The following is a 17245-nucleotide window of genomic DNA, read 5'->3' as shown; positions in this document are numbered from 1 at the left end:
TAAGACAACAGTGACAACTTTGCATCTTGAGACATTGATTTGTCACCTGAAATACTTTGGAAATCAACTTGGAGACAAGATCTCTCCTCATTTCTTCCACTGAATGCAATTTAAATTTCCCATTTTGAAATCTCTGGTTGCATCAGCTCTTTAGCTCTGCATTGCTGCCGCAGAGCTGAAGTTGATAGAAACTTCAGTGATGGTTCTGCCACTGAGAATATAATTCTGCTCTCAAGACATCATCTGCATCAGACAAGATACAATGCATTGAGTCAGCCAGAATCCACTCCCTCTTCTGATTTCTGTTGAAACTTGAAATGCTTTGGAAGCACCAGCAGATATTCAGCTTCCAATCCTCAATGTTGAATGTGTTGAAAGAGCTTCTAGTGAGGTTTATTACAAACAGATTTTACAGTTGAATCTTGGTAGAGCCACTTTTCATGTTGTAGAAGTAAAAAACTCTTTTGAAGAGGATAAGAAGCAGAAGGCTTGGTGAGAAATGTATATTAAAAGAAGCGAATTCTAGGTTAGGATAGCATTGGAAGTTTTTTTGTTATTATTCAAAAGGTAGTTTACTCAGTTTTGCTTGCATTACTAAAGCTATCATCCCACAAGCCTGTATAGCAACCTGAGTCAATGCAGAAACAGCAGCATTCTGAGAACATTCAAGGTAGTGCTTTTCAAAAGCAACACCAGCATGATGAGCTATTTTAGAAATTTACTGTGTTCTGGAACAGAGTACCTTTGTATGTTTGCCAGTAAGTACAAGAGGGAACATTTCAACTAAAAGATTGGTGCAAATTGCACTTTTATCTAGTAAATTAAGCAAATTGCACTTTTATCTAGTAAAATCAAGAATCACGGTGCCTGCAAGGAATAGTTAAGTCCATTCTAGGAAAACACACTAATGCCTTTGTGCTCTGAACATAAAAGATTTTTACACAGAGACAGATCCCTACCAATTAATACCTTTCTTGTTACAATAAAGCAGCAGAACTACCAGTTCAGATGTATAGCTTTTAAATTGTTGATGGTGCATATCTTAACAAATTCTTTACAAATGTTCAGGATTCCTTAAGGGACACAATTATTCAGGATAGAGAGCTATAGGGGCTTTCATTTATGTGGATGAATACTTTTTAAGAATTCATAAAATATGAAAATAAACTATTCTTTTCAGTTGCTGGGAACTGGAAATATTCTGTTCTTGTTTGAATTACATACATACTTATATCTTACTTTTCAGTAGATTGCATATATTGCCCCAAAAGTTTTTGGTCAAATAAAGACTCAGAACCAGTGTTGATGGGTTGCAATGAAAAGTAAATTTGGTCAAGGCTGCAGGTACAGATTTCAGCAGCTTTAATGCTATTTCTGATTCTTAGATAGTATAGGAAAAAATTACAAAGAGGGTTGTGAAATACTGAATCAGTTTTCTGCTATCAAAGGTCTTTAACAACTCTTGACTACACATTTACTCTCACAACTGTGCCGTCTAGCAAGAAATGTGGAAAAATTTATTTTAAAAAGCAGCATTCCAGGCAAAGAACAGTGTTTCTGAAACTCACTTTTTTTCCTGGACTATGGATTTCCCACTTCCAGTTTAGGAGAAGAGTAATGAAAAATATTCTGCCCTCTAGATAGGGAAGTGTGGTATTTGGAGCTGTTTTCTCAAAAGCTGTTGTGATTCCAAATAAAAGTCAGGCTACCATAATTTATGTTGTTGGCAAGAGCTGGAATCATGACACCTGCAATAAGTAAGCTCTCTATGTGGTGTTGGGCAGTATCTCATAAATCATGAGGTTTGCCAGCTGCTTGTCAGAGAAGAAAATCCTATATATAAATTTAGACCCACACAAGTGGTTCCTGGATGCAGGGGCTTGCAGATCATACCCTCTGATCCACCTTCAACACCTTGCCAATATTACACCCTGCTAGTGCTCTTCTCTTGGGAAAACCTCTTTATGGCTTTGACAGGAAAGGTTCAGAAGTCTGTTTTATAATGAAGAAAGCACAGCAGTAAACTGCCAATCCAGCTCATTCTTGTATGAATTTAGTATATAAGATTAAAAGGAATGGCAGCTAATATTTTCAAAACATTATTTTTCTATTTAGGTGTTTTAAATTAAATTGAGATGTGTGACTAAAATTAGTCCACCTTTCAGGAGAAATTGGCAAATCAATTTTCAGCTGAAAGTTTCCACCTTGTACTGGTTCTGGATGTGATAGTGTTAACTTCATAGCAGCCTGGATGATGCCTTGTGACTAAAGCAGCCTTGATAACACACATCAATGTTTTGGCTGCTGCTGAATAGTATTCGAGCAGTGTCAAGGCTTTCTCTTTTTGGGAGGGAACATAGCTTGGACAGCTGACCTGAGCTGGCCAAAGGGATAGAAGTTATATGGACTGTTACATCATATTCAGCAATAAAAACTGGGGTAGAGAAACAAGAAGGGTTTTGGCTTCTGAGGTGGCTTTGTTTGGAAACTGGCTGAGCATTACTCTTCCTGTGAGAAATTGTGAGAAATGTCCTTCGCTTTGCTGTTTGCTGTGTTAGTATGTTGTTTTTTTTTTCTTCCCCATGTTAAACTGCCTTTATCTTGATGCAGAGATTTTCTTGGTTTTGCTCTTTTGTTTTCTCCCCTCACCCTGTGTGAGTGCTTGGATACTGGCAGGGGGCAACCCACCATGCATCTGTAATAATCTCAGGTATTGACTTTTTCACTAGACTGAAAAAGCTGCAGCATCTTTTATTTGTAGCCCATGCAATTAAGGAAATCTTTGATCAGCAACCCTCCTCTGGATGCTCTCTAATAGGTTCATAACCTTCATATGTTATGGTGCCCAAAACTGCACACAATATTCAAGGTGAGATCAAACCACTGCAGAGTAGAGTGGGAAAATCACCTCCCTCAACTGGCTCACAATGCCACGGTACCATGACTCATGTTTAACTTGCCATCTGCCAGGACCCCTAGGTCCCTTTCCATGTTGCTGTTTTCCAGAATCTCATTCCACAGTCTATTTGTACACCCAGGGTTGCCCCATCCCAGGTGCAGAATCTAGCACTTGCCCTCACAGGAGTTGACAGTTCCTCTGAGTTTCAAATAATTCACGAACTTACTTAGTATGCTTTTAAGGCCTGCATCCATGTCATTTATGAAGAAAACTGGCCCTAAACTGGAGTTCTGTAAGGGTTTGCATATAGAGGATAAAACATTTGGTTTCATATATGCATCATCTGCTGCTTACCCACTCAGCATGAGTTATTGCCACCTCCAGTACAGGGCAGATTTGTACGGTAATGTGCAGTCCTAGAACTTGCTGTTTTGAAGAAGTGAAAGTTTTACTTATATCTTTGTTTTCCTCCCTGGCTGAATGTATCAGTAGTATATCCACGTACCAGTGTTTCACTCTGCTAATCTAGAGCTTTCATTAGCAAAAGTATCTTACTGTTAACATTTTATGGACTTAAAGATTAGGGATACTGTTTTGCTTCATTCATTGGAAGAGAATTGGAATACTAGTTGGTCAAGTTTATTTCAAAGATTGTTCTTTAAAGAAAATAGGAGTTCAGCCCAAATAGATGTGAACTATTTTATTTGGTAGATTTACTTGGAGAATTTTCAGATTCAAATGCAGCAGTTTGTCCTGCTGCATATAAGGCATGCTCTGATGTGGTAACCAAAAGAAAAATAAATTTTTTTTTTTAAAAAAGTAAGCTATTAGCTTTTGTCAGATTTTTCTCCCCTTTAGAAGAGACTTCCATTAACAGTTCAACCATTGATCTATAATTCTGAAGACAAATTAATTTCTTGTGGTTGAAATTGTTCTCAAGTTATGTTTTCTTCTTCTATTTTCTTGTCTCTTTTTATTTATTTATTTACTTATTTTCATGTGTGCAAAGGCTTTTTTTGTGTATCATCTGTTTCTGAGCACAATAAGCACAAAGCATTCTACTGCATCTAAGTGTGGTACACATTAGAGTGTGGATGTAACTAAAGCAAACAAACCTTATACTGTGAATGCAGGAAGGTACCATAATGTTTTTACAAGTTTTGCAGATCTGAATAATTAAGATATAGGAGACTGAGTAAATAATCTGCCAACTCTCCCAAGCTGAAATGTATCCACAGAGAAAACAAAAAGCTAAGAAAGCTGTCTTTCATCACTTTTTGTATTGAAATGATTCCTTCTGCGAATGTCTTTGTTGTACCAAAGCATGACTGGGTTCACAATGCTTGTACAGACCTTGCTAGCTGTGGTTAAGGGAAGTTTTCACATAAGCACACAGCAAGTATGTGAGCAGCAGGGAATGAATGAGGAAAGGGGAAAAGAAAAAAGAGAAAATCCCTTACCATGGCAGGATATAATTTGCTCAGGGTTTTATTGATTTATTGGTTTATTTATTTATCATATTTTTTTTTATTGCTCCTGCTGAGGTTTGTGGTTAGTGGTGGCATGGCAGAGTTTTGGTTGAGAGACTTTACTTGACAAAGTAAGACAAAAAGAGAAGGATGGGATGCTGAAATGTATAATCACTAGGCTTTAGGACAGTTTTTCCAAATATAAAGTTATGTATGCACAGAGACTAGATGGTTGAATTCCTTAAAAGTATTTTTGCAAAAATTGACACATCTTACAGATTAGGTCTGAAAAAGCATTAAAACGAGCAAAAATAAGGCTGAGCATCTTCCAAATTCTTTTTTTCACTTTCTACAAAGGAAAACTCATTTTTATAGAGTTCTACTGTATGTTACATGTTTTGTTTTGAAACTACTGTACTTCAGTTAAAGCTTGTTGGCTAATGCTAAAATATTCATTCTTTTCAGTTTATACTTGGTTTAATGATAATGATAATTTCATTAGTAAAATGTGAGTCATTTGATTTTAGCCATCTTCTATATTTGTTTAATGTGAGAAGTAAGTATCATATACGAAACTTTCAAAAAGCTACCTGTTGGGATTCTTTTAGTGTTAGTGAAATACATTATAAAATACCAGTCCATTAAGGTATACATATATATGTAATGGTTTTAAAGCAAATACAATGTAGAATTCTAAGCTGAAAAAATTATCTTGTATGTATACAGAATTTATCATTTTGTGTGATTTTGGGATATGCTTCTAAAACAAATTTTGGCATATTCTTCAGGAATGTGTTTAATTTGTGGATACTATTTTATTTCAATTAGTTTTGAGGAAGGAAAGATCATGGTAATTGTATAGGCAGAAAGGCATGTTCTCAAATGTCAGGCTTCTTGGTGTTTGGGAGTATTGCTTCTTGATGTCTGAGTTTTACTCTATCATTCTCCATTTTCTTGAATATATATTCCAAAAATATTGTTATTGCTTTTCAAATTTATTGCAATTTTTCTACATTGACTGTATTTTGAAGATATTGAAATACAGAACAGATCAGGAAATAACTAAACATTGAATCCCAGACATTGGTTTATTGCTTGGTTTATTAGTTTGGGGTTTGGGGTTGTTTGTTTGGGGTTTTTTTGTGCATTCTTTTCCTGACTATACTGTCTGAGGTGTATTACATCAGTTATTTCCTGTGGGCTGATGTTCACACATTCCATTGCAGGTCAGTTCCTCCTAGAAGAATCCCGCCTGATAGAAGCAGCTGAAATGGCAAAAAAAGCAGCTGAACTTGATAATACGGAATTTGATGTTGTTTTCAATGCAGCCCATATGCTCAGGTTAGTGCTTGTACATCTGCCTCACTTGATTTTCCTCTTCTTTTGGAGGAAAAACGTCTTTATAGCCTTTGCTTATGCAGGATTCTTTTTAAAGCTCAGCAACTCTTTTGAATAATTCAATAATATTGCTAATAAGATACAAAGAAGTGGAATTAAACTGTTGCAGCATTTAGCACTTTGCATTTCTTAAATTCTGTTTATTATATCATAATTTCCTACCTTCAAAACTTCTGTTTTCACAAGCAGGAAATGTATTTTGCTTGCATATGAGAACAAGCATTTCTTTGGTGAAGAACCTTCTGTAACATTTCCTTTCACCTGACTTTTAAAATTTAAGTGTGCATATCAACTGAAAAGAGGAAGAGGAGACCATATTTCTCATCTGGATGTAAATAGAGAATATTGAAAATTTCTGATAATATCAGAACATTATGATAATTTGAAATCTAAATATTCCCAGGCTGATAATTACTTTGAGATGCATAGGAGCACTTAGTGATATTCTCAGAATCTGTGATTTAAAATGTAAACTTATATTTAATTATCTCTGTCTGAATAGAACAAAGCTTTGGACTTCTATTTTACCTTTTAAAGCTGTCAGGCCTGGTTATTCCATAACATTAAGCTTCTGTCTATGAGTTTAACATTATTTTATTAACTCACATTACTGTCATAGGTATCCTCCATGCTTATTTCTAGGATAACTATCTAATTATTGTCTATTGTCCACTTAACAGCTATAAGGATACTTGATTTCATTTAGATGGTGTCTAAGCATAGAAAATGCATGAAAAAGGAAATTAAAAAAATATACTTCATTAGCACAAAGCAGTTGTTGAGATAATTTCTCTGCTGAAGATATCTTACTAGGCTTCTTTATATTTTAGCGTTTTAAATAAGAAATGAAAGAAAGAAAAAATACTATAAAAGAGAGGGTAGAATCAAAAGTTATTTTTTAAAAATAACTTACTGCTTGTAGATTAGAAAGGAAACCAAGACAAATGGCTCATTGATAAACAACAGTTTGACGTGGCAGAGGTGTATGAGCTATTTTAAGGATCCTTCCCTTCCCCAGGATTGTTTTGTGAATGATACGCTCAAGACAGAATTCAGTAATTTGAAACATTTAGATTAAAGTTACAACTTCACAGACAGAAGAACAGTAAGTTAGGCATGACAGCTGAATTTAGAAAGTTATAGAGGGGTAAGATTCTTCATTTTACTGTGTGTGTTTTAGAAGATGGTTTCGTGGCATGATTGTGTGTATTATAAAATGTGGTGGTGTAAATCAATACTATTTTTGAAATAGCTTTAATAAATCTGCTTTCTCTGTGAGCACTGAGTGTAGCATTTGAGGTCTTTGAAGCACATTTATTGGCATCTGGATATGAGTATTTTTTCACTTTCAAAGTAATAGCTATGCTGCTGTGCTGTATGTCAGCCACAGTTACCCTACTTGATCTGGTTGGGAGTGTACTGTTTTTGGGAGGCCTTGACAAGCAATGATCTCAGTGATTCTAAGCTGCAGTCTCAATTTTTACTGTAAGTGCAAAGCCAAAACCTTCAAAACCAAAGAAAATGCACTAAACTGAAACACTTAAAAAAAAAATAGGCCTGTTTTAGTTTAGCTAGAATCCCTTGTGCTGCTTTGGGATACCCAGTTGATCTAATTTTTCACTTAATTCTCAGCTCTCTTTGTGGAAGATCATAATGTCCTCCTAATACTCTCTGAGAGTCTAAAGCAGTCTGTAGGATTTAGAAAGAGTCAGGGTGGCAAAGCTGAATTCAGTGCTGACAAATATTTGCTCAAAACCCCATGTGTTAGCATCTGACTGATTTTTCCTAAAGGTTATGATTTTGTTATCCGTCCTTGTTCACTGCTCTACTTAGCAATTAATTCAAATATATTGCTTCTGTGATACATGTTGGACAAGGGCAATGCATATTCATTCATTGTAACAGAGGAGCTACAAATCCACCTGGAGCCTGGCTCTTCAGAAGCAGATGATTTTCAGGATCTTTAGAACAATGGAGGGCTGAGGTGATTCCAAGAGGAGAACAGATACCAAGACACAGAGGACAGAAAGAAGGGAGTACTCCAACTGGCACAAAGTGACACTGCTAGAAATGGAATGCTAAAGACAGTCATAAATGAAAGGCTGACATAATTTCAAGTAGGTGACCAACTGCTCTTTAGGTACCCTAGAGAGCTATAAAAACTGACTGGTAAGTGAGTAAGGATTTTGAATGAACTGCACAGCTGTGAGATAGAAAATACATTATAGAAGTTCACAGAGCATGAAAATGAAATGACTCTTGTGAGAGACACGGGATAAATTTTAAAGACGTGTTGTGGAATAAGAGACAGAAATTGATATTAATGGGGATGATGCAAGGTTTCCAAAATGACTGTAAGATAATAACAGAGGCTTAGATTTTTATATAGATTCTGATATTTTCTTTTTCAGACCAAATACTTTGCACAGTGATATATTTTTGAATTAGGAAGGAATCATCTTTCCCTCCTCTCCTACTGCTGTTTCCACCATTAGCCTAAGGAGTGTCACAAGACCGAGAAATATGAAGACATTTCTTGGTTTACAGCTGTTTTGGATAGAAAATAAATATACTAGTCTCTCAAAATACAATTAATTTTTCTAGTCTAGTGCTTAAGTATTTTCCTTTTTTTTTTAAATCTCCCTACTTGCTGGGAAAAAAAATTAAAATGCAACCTAAATAAAAATGAACAACTTCTGAAAATTTAGAACTGGAGTGCTGCAAGTTAAATTTCTTTTTCTTAAATTTGCAACAGCATTGTTAACTGGATCCAAATGCAGTAGCTGTATTTATAGATAGCCTGTTCTCAGTTTAACAGTCACAAGAAGAATGTCTGCTCTTTCAATCAGATATTCCAATGTTGCTGATTTCCTCTCTTTGTGACTGAATCTGAAGTAAAAAAAAATAATGACTTCGTTCTGTTTGCATTATTGAGAGACCTCCCCTTTCCTAATTACATTATAGTTATTAATTTTTTTTCCTAAATGACTTCTGTAGCAACCCATTAATGCAATGCAAGATGATTCAAGTCATCTGTGAGAGGGCTGAGATGTGCGATGAATGCAATTAATTTCATTGCAACAGTCTGGTAACTTTTAACTTGTGTAATACTTGTCTGTAAAATTCATTTTCTCAACAAATTTGTTTTCCAGACAGCTTACTTCAAGGGTCATGCAGCCATTTGGGTGGTTCCTGAAGCAGTATCTGGTCATGTGTTTTATGTTTGCAGTATTTGCAGTGCTCCTGCTTAGAGGAGTTTGCAGTCTCCCAGCCGAGCAGTGAGGCGTGCGCGTGATGCTGCTCGGTGGCTGAGCCCTGTGTTAGCAAGGGCCACGGTTCACTTTGCTCTCCTGGCCCAGGGGAGCTGCCAGGAGCAAGGCAGTTCATGGGCAGCAAGGCACCATGTGGGAGAGGGAGTGAGCATTTCTAGAATGAAGGGTGGCAGGGTGGTGGCACCGCCATAGTAATTAGAAACAGGAAAGGAATTTCACCTTGCCTCCACATGAAAACAGATTTAGGAAAAAGACCTCTTTGCTTAAAAACACATTTTGTCGGAAAAATTCATTTTTCCAGGCTTTTGTGAGAGGGTTTTGTTCTGGGAAAATCTCATGTGACATGAAGTTACAGGATGTTTATTGGCTGTTGAAAAAAGAAGTCTAAATTAGAGCAGCACTACATTACATGGTCTTTATTTTTCAGTGATTTTCTGCAAGAGTGTTTTTGGCTGTCCCCAATACATTGACCAAACATGGAGTGTAATTGCTGATACAGTACCATAGGCACAACTTAACCCTGTGTTATTGTCAGGTTATATTGAACCTATATTTGCTATCTAAAGCAGCTTAAATATATATGTAGGGCAAAGCATATAGTCTATACAGATTTTTTAAACAAAAAAGAACAACTATGGATAAATGATTCATTGCAACAGAGCAGCTGATTATAAAACCTGATAATCTTGTTGTTACACAAAAAGGTCCATTAAGAAAGCCATTCAGCATTTTAAAATAGGAATTGCCGAAGAAAATTTCTCTGTAGATGTGCTGACATCTATGATTTTACTGTAAAAATCAACAGTCTGAAGCCTTGTACCAAGCAGCAGGTACAAGGTACCAAGCAGCATGTTAAAACTCACCGTTTCTCACTCACATGTATCTGAATAACTCAGCGCTGGTGGTGTTTATCTCTTACAACAGTATTTTTTCCAGTGAAAATCAAAATGAATGTAAACTGATTATAGCTGGGTGTCAGGAAAATCTAAGAGTGATGTGTCATCAAGCACATTTTTAGGTGTCACTGTTAGTCAGCTGGAGCTACGTATGGGGAATTGTTTGGTCTGGAATCTCAGGTTAAGAGATATGAGAGAATAAAAAGTGGAAACATTTTTTCCCTTAAAACAAGACTGGATGCTAGTTGTTAGTGGGGAAAATCAGATATGTTTTCAAGGGCAGTTCTCATGAAAAGATTTAGGATAGAGGTTAAAATATAGCTCATAACTATGAAAAAGACTTTCTTCTGAACCTCTCTTTGCTCCCTTTTCTTCCTCTCTGATTTTTTATCAACATTTTATCTAATATTTTACTCTAATGTGAGTTATGTTACTTTTAATAGTGTCCTTCCATTATCTGACATTGATCCAGAGCTCTTTACTGCTCAATGGCATAGGGTTACTGCAATTTCCTACCTCTGTGCCTTTAATTTTTCTCAAGGGAAAGCTGTTTCAGGGCTTAACATAATTAATTTCTAGCTTAAATTTGCAGTGGAAATAGGAACTAGAATTCTGCAGCATCTTAGCTAAGGGAACGGTTGCTGAATGCCTCAAAAATGGAACTAGCATTTTTCTGACCAGGTTACTGTGTTGTGCATTCATTTCTATAAGCTGTTTTTAACAGAGAACTATATATTCAAACTGGTTTCCACTTGGCAATTAATGACCCTCGTTCCAAGATGTACATGTGGCAGGAGAGCAAGCCGTGTATTTCCACTGGCCTAAAGGGGGACAGGGTTTGAATGTGTTCCACACTCCCATGCCAGCAACTCTTTTTGGAGGTGAAGTGTAGCATTTGTATTTGCCTCCTGGGAAAGGCACCTTGTTTATTGTATGTTATTTCATCACTTCAGAAGTGATTTGTGTCCTGACAGTTTCGTACAAACAGGGAAAAAAAAAAGCTCTGTAACATGTTTCATTTTACAGTGCTTTGCTGTAAATCCTGAAATTCCTAAGTATGAGATTTTTTTTTTTTTTGCAATCGTTTCAAGTGCTACTGATGCCCAGCAGGAGTGATTCAGAAGCAGGTTGAATGAATATTTTTAGACATTCAATCATCTCTAACCACTGCAACCACTGAGTCAATGATACATGTGCAAAGTAATTTAAAACAGTTAACAGGTATAAACCACGTTCTTTTTAGCAAATTGTTAGTCATGAAGTGGTTTCACCTTGCACAGGAATTATGTGAGAAACTTCAAAGGGATTATCTTTTCTCCCTTTCTCCTCCCAAGACCAATAGCTGTAAAAATATGTTGTTTGGGATTAATTGCCTATCCATATATTATGTGGGAAATGTTTAAAATCTATGTGGATAGAAATAAAATTAGAACACAATCTGATACCAAATCATGTAAAGGCTCATGTAATGAACAAGATAAAATAATTTTATTGATTATTAATAATCAATAAAATTGATACTTTTATCAATTTTGATTGATACTTTTTGAACTAGTAACATTGCAAAAGCAGGAAAAGAAGGAAAAAACCCTCAAACTGCCCACCCTACAGTCTTATCCTTGTTTTCTAATGTTTCCATTTTGTATCACAGAAATGCATCTATAATCACATAACAAACACAAATCTGCTGAAGATCTCCTGTCCTAAGTCTCCTGTGAAAGTACTTAACACTATGGTTCATGTGAAAATAGCAAATAACGGTAGCAGAAGATAAGTAGCCCACCTGAGAGTCCTGCTTGGCTGTTCTTACAGATTTGCCATTTTTCCTTTGAAATATATGTGATCAACTGATATTCACTGGATTAGTGGCCAAAATGGATAGTCAAGGGGAAATTAAGAAGGTGGAGACAAAAGGAGAAGAGAGGAATTTGAGAGAAGTGATAAGAAGGGCCTGTTGAGACAAAAACATATTTGTATTTGTTTAGTAACATACTGCATTTTTATTTGAAGACATTAAAACATTAAACTGAAAACTCAGGAGAAGAAAAGAAGCTAAACTATGAGGAGCATGTAGATGGTGACGGTAGTAGTAAGAAGAAAAAGTGTTGAGCTAATACTGTTTCAGGTACCCAGAAACTCATCTCATTCTCTTGGAATATGAGATTTACATTTGTATGCCTGCTCAGAATTATGTGAATAAATGTTAAAATCAGAACTCTTTTCTGAATTAATTCCCTCAATCATGGAAAGCTAGTTTTTAGAAAACTTCACATTCCCTGACTTTTTTTCCTTTATTTACTGGAATTATAGTGGTTTTGGGAGGGTACAAAGTGAGAAATTACATTGTGTTATAATATACAGTTTCAGAGTTTGTCTGATAACAAAAAGTGAGCCACATTTTCTTCTGGTGAAGACTAGTATGTCTCTGTTTTTGCCTGAAATAAGTGTTCAGCTTTCTGTATTATGTACAAATATTATTGCAGAACTAAAAAGAAAATTAAGTAAGCAAAGAGGATTTGTACTAATGGACATTCTGAACTATAAGAAAACTTCTAGATTTACATATTTTGTGCATTTGTTAGGCTAATATCCTTAAACAGCAGGGAGTAGTTGCAGTGTTTCGTTTTTTAGCTATGCTTCTTTAGGTATGGTTTCATTTTAACACGAGAAGAATGAGGTGTAACTGTGTTGTTCTTTTCCATCCTGATAGACAAGCCAGTCTTAATGAAGAGGCTGAGAAGTATTATGAAATGGCAGCAGGATTAAGACCTAATGTAAGTACCTTCTTAATGATATCCAGTACATAAGTTGATGAACATGCTATGGTGCTGAACCCTTTGTGTTGAGGAGAACTTCTTGCTGGAGCATTTGCTCTCTCAGCCTGTGTTATATATGATCTTTTAGTAGTTAATTGTTGGGTATTCAGATGAAGATGTTCATCTGTCAAACCAATCACTGCACTTTCAAGATGCCTCAGTGAAGTGGTCTAGCCATAAGTCTTGGCCAACAGGCCAACAATACTTGGAAAAGACTTCTAGATTTAGATTTATTTAACTATGTTTAAATGTGTTAAGTTTGGAACGCTTTTCCAATTCCATCTCTTCACTAGTAAAAGAGAATGAAAGGCTATCCTGTGAGCCACAGTTTAAGGAATTTTTAATAATATGTTTATGCATTTTCTTCTGTCATGAACTTGTGGCAAACGTAAAGATGTTTATCTCTGATGTAGTTGTATATTGGCAAAGAAATACTTATTGTTTGAGCAGATATATATAGGAGTGACATGCCTTTTAAGAAGGGAAGCTCATTTCCAATTTTCATTGCGTCAGGAATTAAAGAAATAAAATACTTTTTACTTACCATTTTTTTTACTAAATATTACATTTATTTTCAATTACCTTTTCATTTTGAGGAAAAAATCATGAATATGAATGGGGCAGAATTTATTTTAGATACATAACACTTTGGCTATGCAATAAATCAAATCTAGGAAAATTTCTGTCACAGAAGTCCAAAGTGCCAAATTCGAGGATACAAGTCAGCAAATGCAGTTAAAAAAAAAAGGAAAAGCCCAAGTTTGAAAAAAACCCCAAAAAACTAAAAAGGGTTTTCAGAGCTAAGAATCAAAAGCAACAACAAAATATAATAAAAAAAACCCATAATAATTTATTTGTATGAAATACTGTCTCTTAAGAACTCTCAAAAAACTACTTACTTCATTACTTCATACTTTGTGAAATAACAATAAAGACTTCGTGATTCATAATGCTTGCATAATGAAAGACTCTTTTGCCTTTTTTTCTGAGAGGATACCTTAATATTGAAAGTATTCCCTCAGCTGACTGCAGATTGGCACAATTTTTCTTTTCTGTGCTTCATTGTATGCTCAAAATGCTTCTCAGAAACTAAGAAATAAGTTGATTGTGTATAACCCTATAGAAATATGGTTATATATTTGAGGTTTTTCAGAGAGCTTTGGAGTGACTGACAGCAAGCTCATAGCAATAGTGCTCTAAAGGTTAGGTATTTCTGATTATTGATGACAAACTTTACATGTTATGACCAAAAAATCCTTTTTGAAGAATCAAATTATCAAAACACTTTATTGTAGAAAATTTCTTCTAACTTTGATTAGTGTAAGTAAAAATCTAATAGGTACTGGTGTTCAGCTTTCTTCAAAAGATGATTATGCTTTAAGGTTCTAGGTGATAGTTTAATTTTCTAGCTAAGCATGGCGTGCATATGGTTTACAACTTTTTAAGAATATTTTATTGGTGTGGAGTGGGAAACTTGTATCCATTTTCACAGCCATTATCAACTTTCTGATGACTTTACAGGGATATGTCTCAAAAATGTGAACAAAACCACAAGTAGTCATATATATTTTGCTTGCTGTTATTAACTCTCAGATTTGCCATACTAGTTTCAGACTGGGAGAAAAAGAAGCCACTCGAGGAGGCTTACTTGGTAGTAAGCAGTCTAATGTATACATGGTAAGACAGAAGCTCCCAATCTTTCCAAAGGAAAATGGAATGAAAATAATTGAAGGACTGTGTACTTCGTGGCTGCATCTGTGCTGATAAATTAAATGTGCCTGGAACGATTCTCTAGTGCTGATTGAACCAGCTGCTTTGAGTGCATCCAGGTATTGTCTTAGAGACTGCAGTGGTCCAGGCCAGAGCTGTGTAGAAACCATATTCACAGCATGAAAATGCCCACAATTGATTTTGGTATTTTGTATGTGGCCTGTGTATCCTCTCCCTGTCTTATGAATATGAAGGATCAGCAAAATTATCTGAGTCAAGAGGTAACAAAATATCCTTAAAAAGAATCAGTGCTTGAAGGATCTTTGATTTTTTGTTTTGGTTTTTTTTTTTGTATCTATCATTAATGGTCTAGAAACATTTCTTGACAGAAAATTCAAACTACTAGATGTATTCATGTGATGTAATATGCAGATTCCTACCATTCCATGTATGTAAACACATACCTATATGTATACTCGTGTGCATCTGTTTAGCTGCTAGTAGGTCTGTCCCCAGATAGCCTCTCAGTGAGAATACTGTGACACCATGGAAGTCTCATTCTGTGCAGTGGATCATCCTTGTTACTAGTACAATTAAGTGCTCAAAGGGTCTGCTTAAGAAGATGCTTTCTTCTGGTGCTTTAAAGAGTATGTTTGGTATGAGTGAATTATGGAACAGCATCCCAAGTAAACTGGGACTCTGCTTTTTTTCAGTATGACCTTTTTTTCCTTTGGCTCCCCAGCCACTTGGCCAGATCCCAAGTTGAAGATCCATTTCTTTGTTATCAACTTCTTTCTTTCACTGTGCCAAGACAATTAAATTATCACTTATTCTTTAGAATAACTTTAGACCAATGCCTAGCTCCTGAGAGATTTTCATCTGAAACAAAACTCAAATTTCCACTCTCTTGCATCTGTTCCTTTGCAAATATAACATATTGTATAATATCTCTAATATTGCTACTATAGGATACAGTCCTTAAGAGCAATAAGAGATTTTAGTAATACTGTAAACAAGTCTTTTACTAATTTTTAGTGAATTTTTTATGCTCATTTAGCTATCATAACACAGTTTTGTTCTCAGCAGTTTATCTTCCTTTTGCATCTCATTCTTTGGTTTCTCAACCATTCTTGTTGCTTTTGAAATGAAGCAATACTGTGTGCACAACAATTCCTCATCTGCTCCCTAATGTATAAGCCCTTTGGATCCAGAAACTGCTCTGCTGAGCTTTCCTACACCCGTGTCCAGTTTAAATGGCCATCTGATTTACTACTTTCAGAGATACTTAATTGGCTATTTTAGTGCTTTTTCCAGACAGCAGTCTCCACTCTTGCATTTGTCTCCTAGACAAGCCCTTTTATTTCAGGGTCTCAAAATGGGAGAGCAGCAGTGAGCACCCATATGCCTGCATGTCTGAGTCACATTCTCATTCAACTAATCCATTTTTAGAAAAGTTGTGACTAAGGCAGCTAAAAACATTGCCAGAAACACAGTATTCAGTTACAGAAAATGTAACTTCTCTGAAACTTACAGGCTATTGTTTTTAAGAAACCAAGCATAAAAAGATTTTATTTTTGCAATATTGGCCATGATTCATTCATCACTGAACTAATTCTGAGAGGTCTGAGAGTACAGTTTGTTTTTTTCATTACAAGCCTTATTGCAATGAATGAAGTATTTGCAAGAAAAATATACTCAGTGAAGGAACAACTGAATACAGCAAAGGTGTGTTAAAATGTATATCCACATCTTGAATGCCATCCTTGCTTTTGGATACACATTATGTTTGCAGATGGTAAAAGAATTAAAACACTTTGATACAATAGCTGCACCAGCTGAAAAGGAGTTTGGATGCAAATAAAAACAAATCTGGCTGTATTAGTGTTTGAGATAGAGACCTAGCTGTTTTCTTAATAATGTTCACAATTGGCCTTATTTACAGTAGGTGGGTATTTATCCTCCATGAAAGTAATTTCCAGACAAATTTCAGAAGAGCAATATTTTCTGGTGAACACACTGCTGCTTTGAAGATGGGAATAATTTGTCTTTAACTTTACTAAAGAAGCAAGCATTTTCAAAGTTATGTCTATTTTAGCTTTCAGAGAGTCAACTTCCCCTGGACAGCCAAGAGGTAGAGAGGAATCCAGGAAGCAGTTCAGAAAACAAACCTACTTTTATTTGCAATCAATTATTTCTTACAGGACTGTGTTTTCTTCCTTCAGCTATGTAGGTAACCTACAGAGATTAGCCTCCCTAGCCCCTTGATCTTTATGAATGCTTTCCAAAAAATATGTTACTGCATTGTGTGTTGTACCATGATCAAAACAAAATAATTAGAGCTTTCTCAGTGAGAAGCACATGTTTGTTCTAGCAGTGTTGCCTTGAGTGTACATTAATCACATTGGTCTAATTTTATTAAATTCAGTTGCATGAAGAAATGAAACCATAAGTTCCTTGGACATTTATACAGTAATTATTCTGAGTGTGAGAATTGCTGAAGAAAAACTGTATTCAGAGATGATTTCTGGGTGCCCTACATATTGTAATCTTCACAAACCAGGAAATTGTTTTAACAAGTCATTAGGCACTCTAAAATGTGAGCTTTAAGCTTGCTTTGTTGTGGAAAAATCAGGCAACCAGAAACTGTCTTTAAATTGCCATTCTTTACAAGCATGTGAGATACCAAATTAAGCTTCAGCCTTTGTTCAACTTCTAAGATATCATTTGTGTAATAGAGCTGCATTTATAATTTTTTAAGTCTGAGCCTGAAGCAGCCTGTCATTAA

At 35.5% G+C, this 17245-nt stretch overlaps 1 protein-coding gene across 1 annotated transcript in view; it reads left to right on the top strand.

Annotated features, from left to right (window-relative positions):
• TMTC2 (transmembrane O-mannosyltransferase targeting cadherins 2) overlaps positions 1 to 17245 on the top strand; it is a 234432-nt gene that overhangs the window by 198866 nt on the left and 18321 nt on the right. Inside the window, exons 10-11 of the mRNA XM_071423340.1 lie at positions 5595 to 5709; positions 12645 to 12708. Coding sequence (XP_071279441.1) covers positions 5595 to 5709; positions 12645 to 12708 — 179 coding nt within the window. The remainder of the gene's footprint in view (positions 1 to 5594; positions 5710 to 12644; positions 12709 to 17245) is intronic.

This window comes from Agelaius tricolor, unplaced genomic scaffold (genome assembly GCF_023055355.1).
Source record: "Agelaius tricolor isolate 1412-34295 unplaced genomic scaffold, bAgeTri1.0.p SCAF_3, whole genome shotgun sequence".
NCBI lineage: Eukaryota > Metazoa > Chordata > Aves > Passeriformes > Icteridae > Agelaius > Agelaius tricolor.
This window is presented reverse-complemented; position numbering and strand designations above follow the sequence as displayed.